Raw genomic sequence first — 15,886 nt, forward strand, 5'->3', positions numbered from 1 at the left:
TACTGTTGGCTAGATACATTGAAGGCCTAAGGCCTACCATAAAGACATGCAAAACATGGGATGTATGGGAGATTAAGTGAGTTAAATCCATCCTTGATTACTTCCTCTAGGTCATACAAGAGACCCTATAGCAGATCAACCAAAGTGTTGGTCTCCCAAGTCTCATGCCAAGTCCAGTGGGCCTTATTTACAAAGACAGATTCAGAAGAGTGTCTCATGCCCAACCCAGCTCATCTACACCCCCTTAAGTTTAAATTTAGGGCTGCTTGCATGGCTAGATGTTTGCACTGATGTGGATTCATCCCTCCACTCTTGCTTCTCAGTTTTCTCCCTCCCTCTGCTCAGATATCTTACCTCAGCCTGGAAGCCTTCTACCAGAATGGCAACAAGAAGATTGAAGAGCACATAATTGCCGAAGGTCATCAGGGCCACAAAGTAGAGTGCTGCCCATGAGGATGTAGATGCCATCCCATTGTACAGGACCACATTCCAGTCTTCTTGAGTCAGTATCTGCAGAGACGTGAAGGGGAAGACTCTCTATTACTCCACTCCTGTCATGCCCAGCAGTTGCATTCAAATACTGACTCATCCATTTCTTCCTCTCCTTTTGACCTTTTCTGAGCATAATCATTAGCAGGTCTCATGAGATGAGACAGCAAAACATTCCTTTATTTAGATCTTTGCACGCAAGAGCTCTCTCCTGGCCAAACCTCCCCTGTCTGCAGGAGGATCTAGCACACCGCTGCCCATAGAGATGACTAGTTCAGATCCTAGACATGGTAACGTAAAGGAGTCCTGTTATTTGGTGGCAGTATTGCCTCCTTTGATAACCATCAGAAGATAACAGACCTGAGGCCAGAGCTGTTTTCTCCTTCCGGGTTGCTCTCTATGAGGCATCTGGAACTGAAGGAAAGGGTAGGGGACACGATAGTTGGTGAGATAAATGACATGGGGTGGCTCAAGAAACTCAGGGAAGCAAAGCGGTTTCCATCAGGGAAAAGCACTGACAAGTTGGGCAAAAAAATACGCATCTTTGCAAGGCCTTGCTCCACGGGACCTTCCTCAGGGACTCCCACTCTCCTAGCTTTCCTGGAGCTCAAAAATCCAGGGGTCTATGAAAAATCAGTGACGGATTCATGCTGTCCATTAATTAATGCTTACAATGAAAATGGCCTCTAACCCCCTTGAAAACAAAGTAGCTTTGGGCATAGGAATGCAGTCAGCTGCACTGAGTCATGCCACTCAATAACCTTCATGGGATGCAGGGCTGAGCCCTTGTGCTCCGTGCCAACTCTATTTCCCAAGGGATCGTCACAATAAATACAGAAATCTGTACTTACGTTGGTAACAGAAAAATATTAACCTGTGAGATTAATGCTGATTTCTCCTTGTTCCTTTGTGAGAAGGCAAGCTTTGAAAGGAGTTCTTCACGGTGAAGACTCTAGACTGGTCTGTACCTTGAATGATACTGTGGTGAACACCTACTCTACACTAGAAACTTAGCTTAACATTGTTTACGCTGTACTCCGCTTGGAGTCTAAGGACCGAGCTTTTAAACAGAAAAGACTAATCTTTATATTTAGAATGCCCTGGAAATAGCAGCTTATTGCTCCATTGTGCAATATGCCAGTAATTTCAAGCACATAACAGATCTCGTCTGCAAAGGAAACACAACTTTTTATATGAAGACTTTCTCAGCAACTCCAGCTCTGATTTGCAACAGTATTTGTCACTCCCAGTTAAATGAAATTATTTGCAAAGTGCGTTGGCATCTAAGGAGACAGAGATCCATGGAATAGGAACAGGATGGGACAGTAGACTGTGGGTCTTGATCTTACTGACTATATGAAAGGAAAATAAGGGTGCATTTCCAGGCCGCCTTAGACTTTACTGTTACTGACAACATATGTGCACTGTGGATTGCTTCTCTATCATGGCTTAGAGAAACCAGCTAACTCAGAAACACAATCACTTTGCCCTAATAACTCTACAGTGCTGTTTCAGTCCAAATTTGACACCTACTGGAATAGTTTTTTTAAAAAAAGTTAAATAACTTGTCCAGGTGGACTACATGACAACTTCCCAGAGGGTCCAGAACTTACCTGAAATACGGTCACAATGGCCCAAAGTAAGGAATCAAAATTCTTTCTATCTGGAACTGTGTCTCCCGTATCGGTTTTCAGGCTGAACTTGCATCCAAAAAGATGCATGCCGAGAATGCTAGAGTGGGAAAGAAGGGAGATGGAAGAAACATTATTGTGTGAAATACAGTTGCAGGGAGGATTGCAGTGATTTTTGGGACACTTTTTCCTCCCAGTGTTTTGTGTGCCACTGTTATCTCCCAGGACAAAGAGCTCCGCTCTACCACAGCCACGGTCACTGATCAGACCCTGCCATTTGGTTCTTCCGTGTCATGTTTCATTACAATTGTTTACACTGAAGTCAAAACAGGGATGTCCTTTGTCTAGGAAATACCAAACCATATCGCCAGCTCGCTATTCCATCTGGTTTCCCAGAATAGGATCCTGAGGAGCATTATAGGGTCAAACAGACAGAAGTCTTGGAGCCCGTACAACCTCCATCTCAAATATAACACTGGCAGAGTCCAGTTACTGACAGCTTCCTGAGACACAGCTAAATGAGCCTCCCAGGAACTCCAGAGCAATTGTTGCCTGTTTGCGCACTTCATTCGCCTACAGAATTACAGTATTGCATGAAAAACTGAGACTGAAAAGAGGTAAATAATCTGTTGAGCGTCTGCTTGTCAGTCTATTGTGAGCACTTCTATCATGTAGGCAGCCCAGCAAATGCAGTGTCTCATTATTCTAATCTACATATTACTTAAGCAAGCGGAACAATTAATCGTAGAAGAGCTGCAGCCTCTGGTACCTGAAGATAAAGATGAAAAGCATGAGCAACATGCAGAAGGTAGCTACGTTGTCCATTGTCTTCATCAGGACCACCAGCTGGCGACGGAGGGCGGGCATGAAACGCACCAGTTTCAGCACCCGGAGCAGGCGAAAAGTTCGTAGCACAGAGAGGCCGCCGTCCGACTGGCCGATGATCTCCCAGACACTGCAGGAACATCAGAAGGAGAACTATAAAGAGCAGTACCGCACTGTGAAAGCCCTGAGCAGGCTGGTTTCTAAGAGGATCACATCACTTAAGCCCTAAAGGTGTAGTTTATTTGCCTGCTACTTTCTTACTTCTGAAAAACACCTTCACTTCCCAGTTGTACAGACGCACAAGCCCATGCACAAACTATACCCTTTATAGCTGGTTTCTTGATTCTTTGATTCCCTTACTTTCTGCAGCTCTTCACAACACAGCATGTCTCCTGCTAGTCCGCATCGGTACAATCAATCACAAGCCTAGCCACTGAATATGGATCACAATTTTGTACAAGCTAATATCCAGAGGGATTTACATTTGATGGGGTGGGTTGGTTTGATCAGGCCACCGCCTGGTCTTTGTTCTGAGCCTCTATTGCTCCTCACTTCTCTGAATCAAAGGGATGGGCCAACTGAAGCCAAGAGCACTATCCTGGTTTACACCTTCTGCATCTGCCTTGACTTCTCTGCCCCAAATTACTAATTAAGGGCTGAAGAGCACTGCTAGAAAGAATCCCAGCACAGAGAGGTGCTGTACAAGCTTCTCACACACAAGTTGTGAAATCCCCAGTTTAGACTTGGGATAGTGTTCCCCTGGGAGAGGACAGCAGAACAGTGCCCTCTCTTACCCTCCTGTTTGCCCTATTCCGGCCTGAGTTATGTGTTAATTCAGGAGATGCATGGCATGCTGCTGGGATATGGACACTCACAGTACTCCTTTCCCAGGACCAGCCATTCTGCACTTCAATGGAAAATTGACCACGGTGCCAGATGTGTGGCGTAAATAGACTTTGTTCTCCATCTGCCAGGTCCATTTACTTTGGACGGCCCTTCTAATGACAGGAATCTAAAAGGCCAGCATAATTATAGCCCATCATAACCAGCGAGCCCTGGATTAACACATGCCACGTCATTCCTGTTCCCCATCCCACTCCCCAACGCATCTGAGCCCTTGGCAGAAAAGCCACAGTGGAGAAAGAACTAGCAGTGACCTGATGACAACTATGATCCCATCAAAGATGTTGTACGGGTTCTTGATGTAGCCGAAGAGGCCAAAGGCAAGGAGTTTCAGGAGCATCTCCAGGGCAAACATGCTTGTGAAGACGATATTACTGATCTCCAAGGCGTTGGTCAACTCATCTGGCTACGGGGCAAAAAGCAACATGGTCAAACACATGCACAGAGGAAATGGCTAGAGGCTGGTATGTTCCTCCCGCTCTGGGATTTGTGCTAATGACGCACAAATGCTACATCTTCCCATGTTCCTTCCAGACAGCCATGGAGGCAGATAAGTGTCTGAGGGGAACAGCAGACAAGTCTCATGGACAGTCCCTGTGAGTATTACTGGAAACACAGAACCCCAGACCATTTCTGGAGCAGTTGCAGAACAATTGTAGCCAATACAGGGGCCCAAAAACCTAGAGCTATGCAAAGGAGAGGGCTTTTTCACTGCTGCAAGTTACAATTATCCAGGCAAATGGCTAGCATGGCTTGTAGGGCTTCGATTTCAACTTGCAATGTCAGGCTGTTTTTATTTCACTAACCCCAGCAGAGCTTTATGGATACTGCTATATCCAAAGCAAGAGCACCGTCAACACAATACAGCCCTACTCACATACAAACAGAGCCCTTTTCTTGCAGAGATCTCTTAAGAGAATTAGGAAAAAAAAATACCAGTGAAAGTCAGTAGGATCAACAGTTTTATCTCCCTTGAGATATTTATCTCCCTTTGGATATTGTCCCCCAAAAACCCCATGATGATTTTTCCTTCTGAAGTCCTGGTTAGTAACGTACAGCAGATTTTGTTTAAGTGACAGCAGTATGGCCCTGAGTGTCAGGACTGCCTCCAGGATCAGCGTGGGTTTCTCTGAGCGTACAAGTCTGCATGCAGACATCCAAGAACTGATTTTTCCATGCTCCTCCTCTATCACCAGCACCAAATTACCTTGGGCTACAATCTCGCTTTTCAGACACAGCCTTAGATGTTCCTTTCCTGGGAAGCACAGCGATGTCTGCCCAGCAGCCTGGCTCCAAAACGTGCCACAGCAGGGACCGATGCCAAGGTGGGATGAGGTTTGCTCACTTACTGGAGGTACTCCCTCAAACAGCACCAGGCTCTGCAATGCGCATTTCTAATGCTCAAGGCCTGTTCCTTTGCAAAAGAAAATGAGTCTCTTTCATTTCCTCAGTGTAATAATATTGTCTAGAAAAAGGTGTTATTTTCATATCTGACTCATCTCCTGACTGATAATAGCTTCCTTTATTCCCCATCCATCATTAGACGCTGTGTTAAAAGTTGGCAGTTTCTTGGGGATGTTGTTGCATTATTTGAGGCTCTGAAGGGAGAAGACCATTGTAATACTACGGCACTAAGCAACTCCATGCTCTGCAAACTCAATCCTTGGCAACTGAGTAAGAGGGTGAAAGAGTTAACTCGAACGCAGGAAGAGTCCACACACCCCCTACTATAGGCAGCGACGGTCTGTGGGCTGCTAATGAACCATCATTCATAGGCTAAATTACTTTATGCAATAGACTGTCTTTCGCTCAACCATTTATCCAGGAGAATGAGCACTAAGAGCCTCAGTCCTCATGATTATAATCCATATACACTAATTACTAAGGGACACCAGGGGAAGGACTGTGCAATTTTCACTTCTTTAGTCTTGAGCAAGGGGTGGCCCAGATGGCTGCGCAGCGCACCTGAACACCACGACCACCGGGCTGCCCTCCTCACGCCTTCCTTGCTGCAAGGATGGCGATTCTCTCCCTAACGTCAGCTCTCCCCCATGCTATTCCCTTCCGTGACGATGCCAAAACAACCTGGGCAGGGGTCTTCCCTTTGCAATGAAAACACAACTGAAGAAAAGGGCTGCTTTAGGATGGCATCGAACCAGCTCCCCCAGCAGAGACTGAGCCTGAAATAGCCCCAGGGGCTCCCAGGTGCCTGTCCCCCTGCAAACCCCAGTGGTGACAGGACACCACGCTCGCAGCATCCTCGAGCTGTTTGTCAGGAGCAGCGTGCAGCCGGCATGTTCAGTCTCCCCTCAGCCAGGGTTACGCAAGGACATCCTGAACGAGAAGCAAAATAACTTGCTAAATTTTTGCATCCCTCCAGGCAGGACACCGAGGGCTCCATGGGACAGGATGTTCATGGCAGGCCGAGGGTGGCTCGTTAACGTTTTGAGGCTGGGAAATTAATTAACAATAATCAGCAAGGAAGCTGCAGCTTGGGCAGCTTTGAAAGGACAGAGTTGTTCTGTAGCACTTTCTGCTGGGAAACTGCTAGAGAACCTGCCCACTGCGACCTACAGGGCCTTGTTGTCTGCAATCCGGCAGCAGCCTCAGCTGCTGAAGTAAAACTTACTTCAGAGTTCTCTGAGTTCACCTTGCTGCTGCCAGATGTGCTGCCAAGAGTCACAATTTTATCATGAAAACTGGGATAGCTGGTGATCATTTTAAAATCCCTAATCCTGGAGTTATGCGAGTACGACAAGGCAACCTCAGGAGCCATTACCAAAAAAGTCAGTGTCCAGCCTGAAAAGCCTAAGCTGAACAAACTTAAAACCACCCTCAGGCAAATAAAAATAATTCTTAAGTTGCTATTCTCTAAAATCCCATGTTTTCCATGCCAACCCCAAGATATTTCTGCGGCCCGTTGGACATCCAGCATTGCAGTCAGTTAATCTACAGATATCATTGCTTGAATCGATCTGCCGATTTCCTTTGACAATTGGGTGTCCTTATTGCTTACTCGCCAGTACCGTAACTTTTGCTTCATCTACGAGTTCAGAGAGTGCAGAAGAAAAGCCGCAGCCATCTCTCAGCGCGAGGGAGGGAGGGCACAAGGAAGGGGGAAAGGAGAGGACAAGGAGGTGGCCCAGATGAGATCATCGATAGCTGTGATGAGGAGCTGATCCAGCAGATCAAGGTGACGGGGGGGACGCGCGGGCGAGGTTGACGGACAGCAGGCTGACACCGCAAAGCCAATCGTGCTTCAGACAAGAGATCTTCATTATCCTTTAGTGATCACATTTGGTGGTGAGGCAGAACTAATTCGATGACAAGGACTGCTGTAACGTGAGCCGTTTGGCGCGCAATCCTGCAGCGACACGGAGGCAGGACCCATTGGGCAAAGACAAGGATGGATAGCCCTGCATGCTGGCTAAGCTGCTGATGTGAGCTTTTGTATGATTAGAGTGGAAGCCGAACAGCAGATGAGCCAAGCATCCAGTGATACAGCCTTCAGATGTAATTACCTTCTTTCAACACCAACTGGAGCCTAGAAAACGGCCTGCCATAGATATTTTTATGGGTTACGAAATGGTTTGCTGCTTAGAGCACAATTCATTTCCCACTTCTCTCACTCCCTGATGAGCAAAGATCTAGGGGAGGGTCAAGGAAGAGGCACTTGTAAGACAAGATGGATTTGGCCATTCCCCTGGAGTCAGCCACTAGGAGACACTGTTGTTTTGTTCAAATGGAAGCCAACCCCACAGCAGGCATTTTTCCAGGAGCCTTTTTCTCTGGGAAAAACAAAATGTTGATTTGCTGAAAACAAAACTTTTCATGGCAAGGATTATTTTTGTCAAACTTCCTGGCTGGAAGAAAATGAAGTTGCAACAAAGCTTTAAAATTGCTGCAATGTCTTGTTTTGACCTTCCCAGAAAAGGAAATTTCAGGCTTTTTGCTTGAGATGTGGTTGTGTCACGAAATGCAACTTCCTTTCTAGCAAGGAATGGTTAGCAAAAGTTGTCATCAAAATGATGCACTTCGAACAGAGCAGTTCTAAAGTGGTATTTTTTGCTTTTTGACAAATACTTTGCGAAGCTTAACAACTCTGACAGGGGAAACTACTTGCCCACCATAGGGCTCCAAACTGCAGCAGTGAAAACTTCCTTTATCAAGTGACAGTGAGAGAGCATGACCCCTCATCAGCTTTGGATCTTCTCCACATCTTTTGCTGCTTTGATGACTGACCTTTACATTGGTCCAGGTTTTCAGAGGCAGGCCAGGCCAAATGGAGCACGGCCAAATGGCAACCAGGTGGCACTGCACGAGGCCACAAAACGCCCAGGAATCCCTGTGGCAGATGCAATGTGGGAGATGGTAGTCAATGCTGTCCTGCTGGTACAAGGCTCCACAGTGCCAGCCATGGAGGCTGGAATGGGAACTGCCACGCTGGAGACGGTCAGCAAAAATGAGCACAGAGAATGGTTTAACCCACAAGTCCCACTGGCAGGTCCCAGGCAACGTTCGAAGAAAGCTTCAGATCCAAGTACAAATTTTATAGATTTTAGATTGAAATGAATCCTCATACTTCGGCTGCAGGAGTAAGTTTCCCACCATTCGAGAGAAGGGCAGAAACTGCACGGGATCAATTGGTAAGATTTCAGCAGCCTTGAATATGAGTTTAAAGTAACAGTTAGCCTTGACTCCAGGCAAAACATGTCCCAGGGAAGCACAACCACCTCTGCTCACTTTGAAGGCCATATTTATGCTGTGAAATATTTCAGTGATTCAAAACCATGTTTTTATGAGGGACAAACCTCAAACGTTTCAGCAGTTCATTCTGAGTTCAGATAAACAGACAAAAAATCCTTTTCTAAATAGTTTGGGTCTGAAAACCTTGGAAGACTAGTCTCTTTCTGAGAATCTGATACTTCTGGTTTTAGCAAGACGAAGCGCAACCCCAGAGCCTTCCTGGATCAGGAGAAATTCAACAAAAGAGCAACCCATAACGGTCAAATTATTGATGGCTCCTACAAGCAGAGGATGAAGAACAGAAGTAGGACTTTGCAGCCTTAGGTTCTCTTTGTGCAACTGAATTTCTGCAGTTCTTCAAGGAAGTCGCTATCTCTTTGTGCCTCTCTTTTTCCTCTCGCCTGTCTTCTACCTTGTCTTTTTTGATCGCTGCATCCACAACGACCTATTTTACAGAGCTTAGGTTCAATCACCAGCAGGATGGCACCATGCCTTGGCTAGGGCACCTTTTTGCTCTGATACTGAGTAGAAATAATCATACCTGCATCACACTGGAGAAAAGGGCTGTTAGGCACCTGGTCCCTCCCGCTGAACGAACAGGGAAGGAAGTTTCCAGTGTAAAAGATGTGCTTTGCTTCAGAAATTCCACCCCCCCGCCCCCGAGCCCAAAGCAGCCGTTCGACTCCTCCTGAACAGGGAGAGCTGAGGCTGGCAGAGCCGCAGAGGAGTGGTAAACAAATCCAGAACATTTAGTCTCATAAACATCCTTTGCACTTGTGTTGTTTTTTCTCTAGTCCTGCGCCTAAAGCTGTCAATGGGATTTTGAGCACTTGTTTATGTTGGCTTTTCTGCTTTATATTTTTAAGTTCGGTCTGCAGAGACTCTGACCAGGAAGAGCAGACATAATGAATTGTCAATTTGCGCTTTGCTTCCGGACTCTCTGTATTTTCTCTCCTCACCCCATTTTTGAGGGGTTGTCATTTTCCAATTACCAGCTATTCCATTGCAACGGATTTCACCTGTCTGCGGTCTCTGGCATCATCCCCATTTCATGGAATTAAAAACCAAAGGGAACGCATAACAGAGGCAGGGAGCTGGGGAGAAGGCATTCAGGCTAATTACAAAGAGGTGGAAGAGGGAGGGAAAATCCAAAACGCACAACTTTTTGGATTAATGAATGCAAACCATGGCAATTAGTGCAATTCTGGATAACTCACGCAGCATTAAGCAATTTTACTTTTTAGCATACCCATAGGTGGCAAAGGCATTTGCGAGCTGTGCGCGAGGACTAAAGGAGGGACTGCTCCTGGTACGTCCTAACAAAGACGTAGAAACAGCCAAGCACAAAACAACACCCAGAATGAACAGGTCTAGCTTCAAGGACTTATTCTTCCTCCGGCATTTGTGCCCAGCCTGCTTCTTCTTCCAAATTCAGGCTCCTGCCATCCAGAGACCAGGCAGCGATGTCAGCTGTGGCTCTGCCTGATCTATGGCGAGGGCGTGTGAAGGCTCTGCTCCACCCTATTGAAAGGAAACCTAATTATGGAGATTTTCAAGATCCATTTCACACAGTAAGCCACAGGCAGGGTCAGGGTGGGAAGTCAAGAGTTTCTACTTTTCCACTGAAGGCTTTTCCGAGTGGCATCTCTGCACGCTGCACAGACACACAGGTGATACCAGGACACCCGGAGCCTCAGTCATGATGCAATAAGGGGACAGTCCCAGATAGAACATGCAAAGAGATACCATCCACAGTGCAACTCTCCTCTCACGGTGGAGGGGGAAGATGGTCCCTCTCGGCAGCTCTGCCTTGCACTTCACTTTTTCATCTCATGCTGGACATCTGTGCTCACTCATCTAAGAGTCACCAAATCACCGCAACCAGCCACCCTCCAAGGTCCATCCCTGCCACAAGGTCTGCAAGCCAGAAGGAAGCCCTTTGCATCTCCAGTGCACATCAAATGCAGAGCATGGAGCTATACTTGAGCTGGCTTTTCCTCTGCGGAGGGAGATTAAAGCCTGCTTGCTTTACTCACTGAGCCATACAGCCTCCTACATAACTAATCTGTTTAACTGATGGATTACTGGGCTCCATATTACATTTGTAGGGTTTACGTGCCACTGTGAAAGCAATCGTGAGATGAAAGCCAGTTTTCTGGGACAGATTAAAGTGATGGTTTGGGAGGGATTAGACTTTTTTAATAAGAAATATTGTTCAAAAATGGTGGAAAATAGCTTAAATGAGTTTCAAGCACTGGCACCACGGGAGGGGAGCAAATCAATGAAATTGCTAAAGAGAGCTCAAAATTAAAAAATATTCCTCTAACTTTTTCTAAAAAACCAGACCACGTGTGGCCTGTGTGTCTAATACTAATATTACAGGCAGACTCCCAGTGCGCCGGGCAGTGAGCATCAGCCTGCAACCCTGGATCCGCGTGCCTGCCGAATATAAGATGAAGGGTTGGATAAAAATGCATGGGACTGTTGGAAGCTGGGTTTAACCCATCGAGAAAGCGCAGGGATCTCTAACCCACAGCCCGTCTCCTTTCTTTCCTCTCCTTGAAGGCAGGTGGTTTATCTCAGTCCTCATGGCTCCCAGTGGTCCCCTCCTCCCCACGCACCACAGCTCACCTGCATCTAGAGTGATCCCCAACTCCTTGCACTCTTACAAGCTCAAACTTTGTTTTTGAAACCCTGAGCTGTATTTCTTGCACACTCACTCCTCGGAAAACTCACATCGAACGCCAATTTCTTGCCCATACCTTTTCCTACAGCAAATTCAACTAAAGAGGAGCCCTAGTCTCCTCAGGCACGTTCTGCTCTTGGACCAGGAGCTATAACTAACAGTCACATCACAGGCATTTTGCTACAGAGCAAATTTTGGCCAAAGGACATGAAAACATCGGCAGCTTTTGCCCTCCTGGACACAAGCTCAGACCCCTCCGAAGTCAGCCCAGCAACCAGACAGCATGGGACAGGCCCAAGCTCAAGTTTCTTAAATGCTTAATGGACTGTATAGCAGAATCTGTCACCTCAAGCACCCGTGAAGCTATTAATTATTTATCCCGTCCAGAACAATGTAATCAGCCATCCAGCATGAGAGCACCTGGGGACTGGTGTCTTCCCTCAGTCCCAGGCAGAGGAATTCTGCCCTGCCTCCCCCCGAACACTCCCTGCTCTGCACAGCTGGGATACCACTGCAGATTTACACTGGGATGCAGAAACAATGCAGTTAGTTAGAGAGGGGCCTGTGTGTCCCTCCCCAAGCTTTTGCCCAGCTGGTGCGCAGGCTGAGCACTGGCAACCACCTTACTGAAAATAACGGCGCCTGCTTGAAACCCCAGGAAACGAGCAGCTCCAGGCACTCCAGGCAGACGGGGAATTTCACACCTGAATAAGAGCACGAGTGTCCAGGCTCAAGTGCTTTGGGAGCGCCTACAGGCTCTGTCAATAAAGGCAGCCCTGGCTGGGCTGGGACACGGAACAAGCTTCCCACACCAGTAGTGACATGTAAGCGCGTAGCGTGGCTAAACTGCAATAACAAACACAAACATCTCCTGACCCAGAAACAGGTGAAGCAGAGAAGCTGCAACATCTCATAATCAGGGACTCGAATACTGGAGCAGTTCCGTGCAGAAGAGGCAAGGCTGCCCTAAACTCTACAAGCTATATGCTTGGTTTTATTTACAGCTATTTCATGCTAATGACTCTGAAGCACTTTGGGGAAAGGTCCTCTTTGAGGGAGTTTAAAGAGCCAGAAGCTTGCAGCCAAAGCAGAGAGCTGTCAGGGAATGTAGGTGACATCTCGGAAGACTGCTAGCAAATGTGAAGGCTACATTTTGACCTTTATTTTTCTCCCCTTTTTTTGCTTGTCAAAGACCACATGGAATAATTCTGATATTTCTAAGGTAAGTAAACAAACCACCAAACCAACCAACCAAAAAAAACCCCAAGCAATTTAATACCTGGCTTCTTTCCTCCTCTGCATTCCCTGCCCTTAAAAAAAATGTAAGAATAATGCATGTGGGCCGTTCAATTTCTACATTTGAAAATATTTCCTTTGTAAACCATTTTGATGTAGTTTATTTACTACAACATAGGACTCCTACTGTCTTAAAATCAACTTCAAACCAGTTCAGTCAGTCTAGACTATGGTTCAAACCATGGAATTTGCCTCGATGTAACTTCTCTTACTAAGAAAAATGGTTCAGATGGTGCTTTCCCATGCACGTGAGCATGAAGCTCATGTGCATGGGAAAGTTATTTATGCTCTCTGGCCTTGGAAAGGGACCAGGGACTTGAACCAGGATGCCCCAGCTCCTAGAAGACTGCCCTGGTCACCAAGATGTTTGCTATTCTGAGGTGCCTTCTGCCCTGCGTTTGACAGCCAGACACCACAACCTCTCAGAACCAAAAGCCCTTCTCAGGAAGGGTTTAACTGTCATTAATGTCTCCACTAAAAGCTGTGGCTTTGATGAGTTTGTGCTTTCTGATGAAAAAAATGTTTTGCTGAGAGATTCCTAAATGAGCTCTACTTAAAAGTAGGCTAGAAACAGGAGAGAGAGATCTCCTCCTCATGCCTACTGATGAATGTTCACTCTCTGGCTTTGGAATTAAAAATGGAGAATTTATTCTCTCAGTCACCTCTACTCTCAGGTTTTATGCCTTCCTCTAAATGGGATCCTTCATGTGGAGCGATAACAATTTAATTGAAGATAGCCGATGGTAATTTTTCCTCCTTTCAATTGACCTACTTGATCTCCTAATGCTCTATGGAATTGCTTTTACCTCTCTGCTGTAGCAAGAAAGTCACTGTTAATAATTACTTCCCCAACTGCAGAGGGCCAGTCAAATGCAAAATGCTCTGCTCCTTTCTGGAGCTGCAAATAGGGCATCAGTGGAGGAATGCAGCAAGCTGCATACAAGCGCGTTGTACTCCGGCATTAAAAAATACCCCGCCACTAGAGTTAATGGTATCCACCAATGGTCATATATCAAAGTCATGTACTGTCTGGGATTTTTGTGTGAATCCTTCAAGTTCACTTGGTACTGACTCCTGGCTGGGAGTGTTTTCTAAGGAAGAAACCTTGGCCGCCACACTTCTGTCTCTTGCAACAAGAGCTACGGATCAGAGAGTTTGTTCTCTGGGATAATCAACTCCACTGTAGCTTCCTTCAGAAGCTTCCCAGGCAGAAGGTCCCACATGGCACAACATATTTGCAGTATTACTTTCCCATTTTCTCAGTTTCATTCAGCAAAATGCAATTTCATTTCAAGTGGCATAAATGCCACGCTGGATTAGATCAATTGCCGTCTTCTCCACCCTCAGGAGGAAAGGACCTGGGCACTCTGAAATGCTATCAGCAGTAGCATACAAAACTAAAGCTACTATTCTTGAAAAGTAGGCCAATCAGCTGGATTATATCTTGATGGAGGATCACTTGTTCTGACAGATGGCTGAAAAAATAAGCCTTAAAATGAAAAAAAAACCAAACCCTATAAAATAACCCCCCAAACAAGGCCAGAAGTGCTCAGGTTTAGTTATTAAACAAGAAGCCACAGGAGGAGGAGGACAACTCTCCAGATAACAACCAAGGATGAATGCCTCCAGCAATACACCAAGAGCACTGTAATAGCTCACCTGGGGAGAGAAGCTCGAGTGCAGACTCTGTGAACTGGTCATCCCTGTCAGTACTAATACACTGATTAGTTTCACTGAAAAAGAAGAAAAATGGAAATATGCCTGAACTGAGGACAGCGAATGCCTAATCATTCCTCCAGCGTTGGATGCCAAGGGGAGCCACGATCACCCCTTCACTCTCAGCAATGCCGTGACTGGTACATCGTTTAGGAGTACGCAGGAGAGCAGGTGTCCCACAGCACATCAGGAGATGCCTCTGGCAACTTCCCAACATTTCAGAAATGGACCTGTTACGTGTACCTCTTCCTTCTTCCCCTAAGCAGCTGCTAAATATGAGCAGGTTTCTCTCCGCAAGCAGACTGCCATCCCACCCCACATTGGCTTAGTTCATGTAAGAGCCTCTGGCAAAAATCCAAGGAAATTATACAGACTGAATCATTCCCATCCATATGCTGGTGGAGTCCTTCAAAGAACCAGCAGATCCGCGAGGCATGACATCTCTTAGCAAGGCCTATGTTGACTCTCATCCAATGTATTTGGCTTATCCCTCGCTATAAAAAAATTACACTCACACAAGGAATTGTATTTGCACAATTCTTGCCCATTGCAAACCTTCTTTTTCTTGACCACTATCTGTGCTGAAGTCAACAACAAATGGTCAAGCACCATCAGCCTAATGCCTGAAATCAGCTTTGCTGGCTAATCACAAAGCACACATTTGTAAAAAAATAATACATCATACATACTGATTTATTTTCTTTTTCTTTTTTTTTTTTTTTTTAATTTCCTTTTTTATAATTAGGCTGAAAATATCTTGTATTCCATACCATTAACTAGAAAGAGCAGCTATGGTCTAACTTTTCCTTTTAGATATAAACTGAGTCACAAGATTTCAAGAGATGGAGTATTTAAGAAAAAGCATACAGTATTGCGAGACGTGCTATAAAAGGATAGACACAGAGAACACGGAAATATGCTACAGGCCCTTTCAGACAAAAATGAACGCAGAGGCCCGGCCTCGAGGGGTCAGCACAAGAAATCAAGGTTAACTGTTGATTTTCTTTGCTAAAGTCTTGCAGCCAAACGATGATTGCATATTTCTACCTGTGCACAGAGGTTACAGGATGCCCATCACAGGCAGCTCTGACAACGTCCATTAAAGGTGGCAGAAGCACGAACATTGAGAGAATAAAGAACTGTTTCCAAACTCTTTGATTCTGCTGCAACAGACACCTTTAGCAATGATTATACGATCTTTATCCACACCCGAGCAACAGGCTTGCTCTCTGATAACAGAGAGATCAAAGGCCTTTGGGTTGTCATTAGCAGGCAAACTCAATAGAAGCTGTTTACTTCACCCGAGCTAATGGCACTGGAAATATTTAATCAAAAAATGGACACACTCTCTCTATTACTGCCAAGATGATTCAGAAGGGGCCACTTAAATCTATTTTGTCAAACCATTACTCATCCCTTGCTAATAGATCTTTATGGAGAGTCCCTTTGAAAAACGCGCATTCGTGATTTGCGGGCTGTGTACTGGTATTAGGAGATGAGGCACATCAAGAAAACATTATAGAGGACTGCTGATGGGAAGAACAAGATGGGGAATATGTTTAGTCTGTATCTAACCAAGACCTCGACTTAGTTA

At 45.8% G+C, this 15,886-nt stretch overlaps 1 protein-coding gene across 8 annotated transcripts in view; it reads right to left on the reverse strand.

The window, feature by feature from the left end:
- CACNA1H (calcium voltage-gated channel subunit alpha1 H) overlaps positions 1-15,886 on the reverse strand; it is a 254,577-nt gene that overhangs the window by 52,165 nt on the left and 186,526 nt on the right. For all 8 annotated transcript variants that reach the window (XM_074597412.1, XM_074597409.1, XM_074597411.1 and 5 more), the window contains 4 exons: positions 4,103-4,254; positions 2,890-3,075; positions 2,103-2,220; positions 355-510 (listed from right to left, as the gene is read on the reverse strand). In XM_074597412.1, coding sequence (XP_074453513.1) covers positions 355-510; positions 2,103-2,220; positions 2,890-3,075; positions 4,103-4,254 — 612 coding nt within the window. The remainder of the gene's footprint in view (positions 1-354; positions 511-2,102; positions 2,221-2,889; positions 3,076-4,102; positions 4,255-15,886) is intronic.

The sequence above is a fragment of the Larus michahellis genome, chromosome 8, assembly GCF_964199755.1.
Source record: "Larus michahellis chromosome 8, bLarMic1.1, whole genome shotgun sequence".
NCBI classification, from domain to species: domain Eukaryota; kingdom Metazoa; phylum Chordata; class Aves; order Charadriiformes; family Laridae; genus Larus; species Larus michahellis.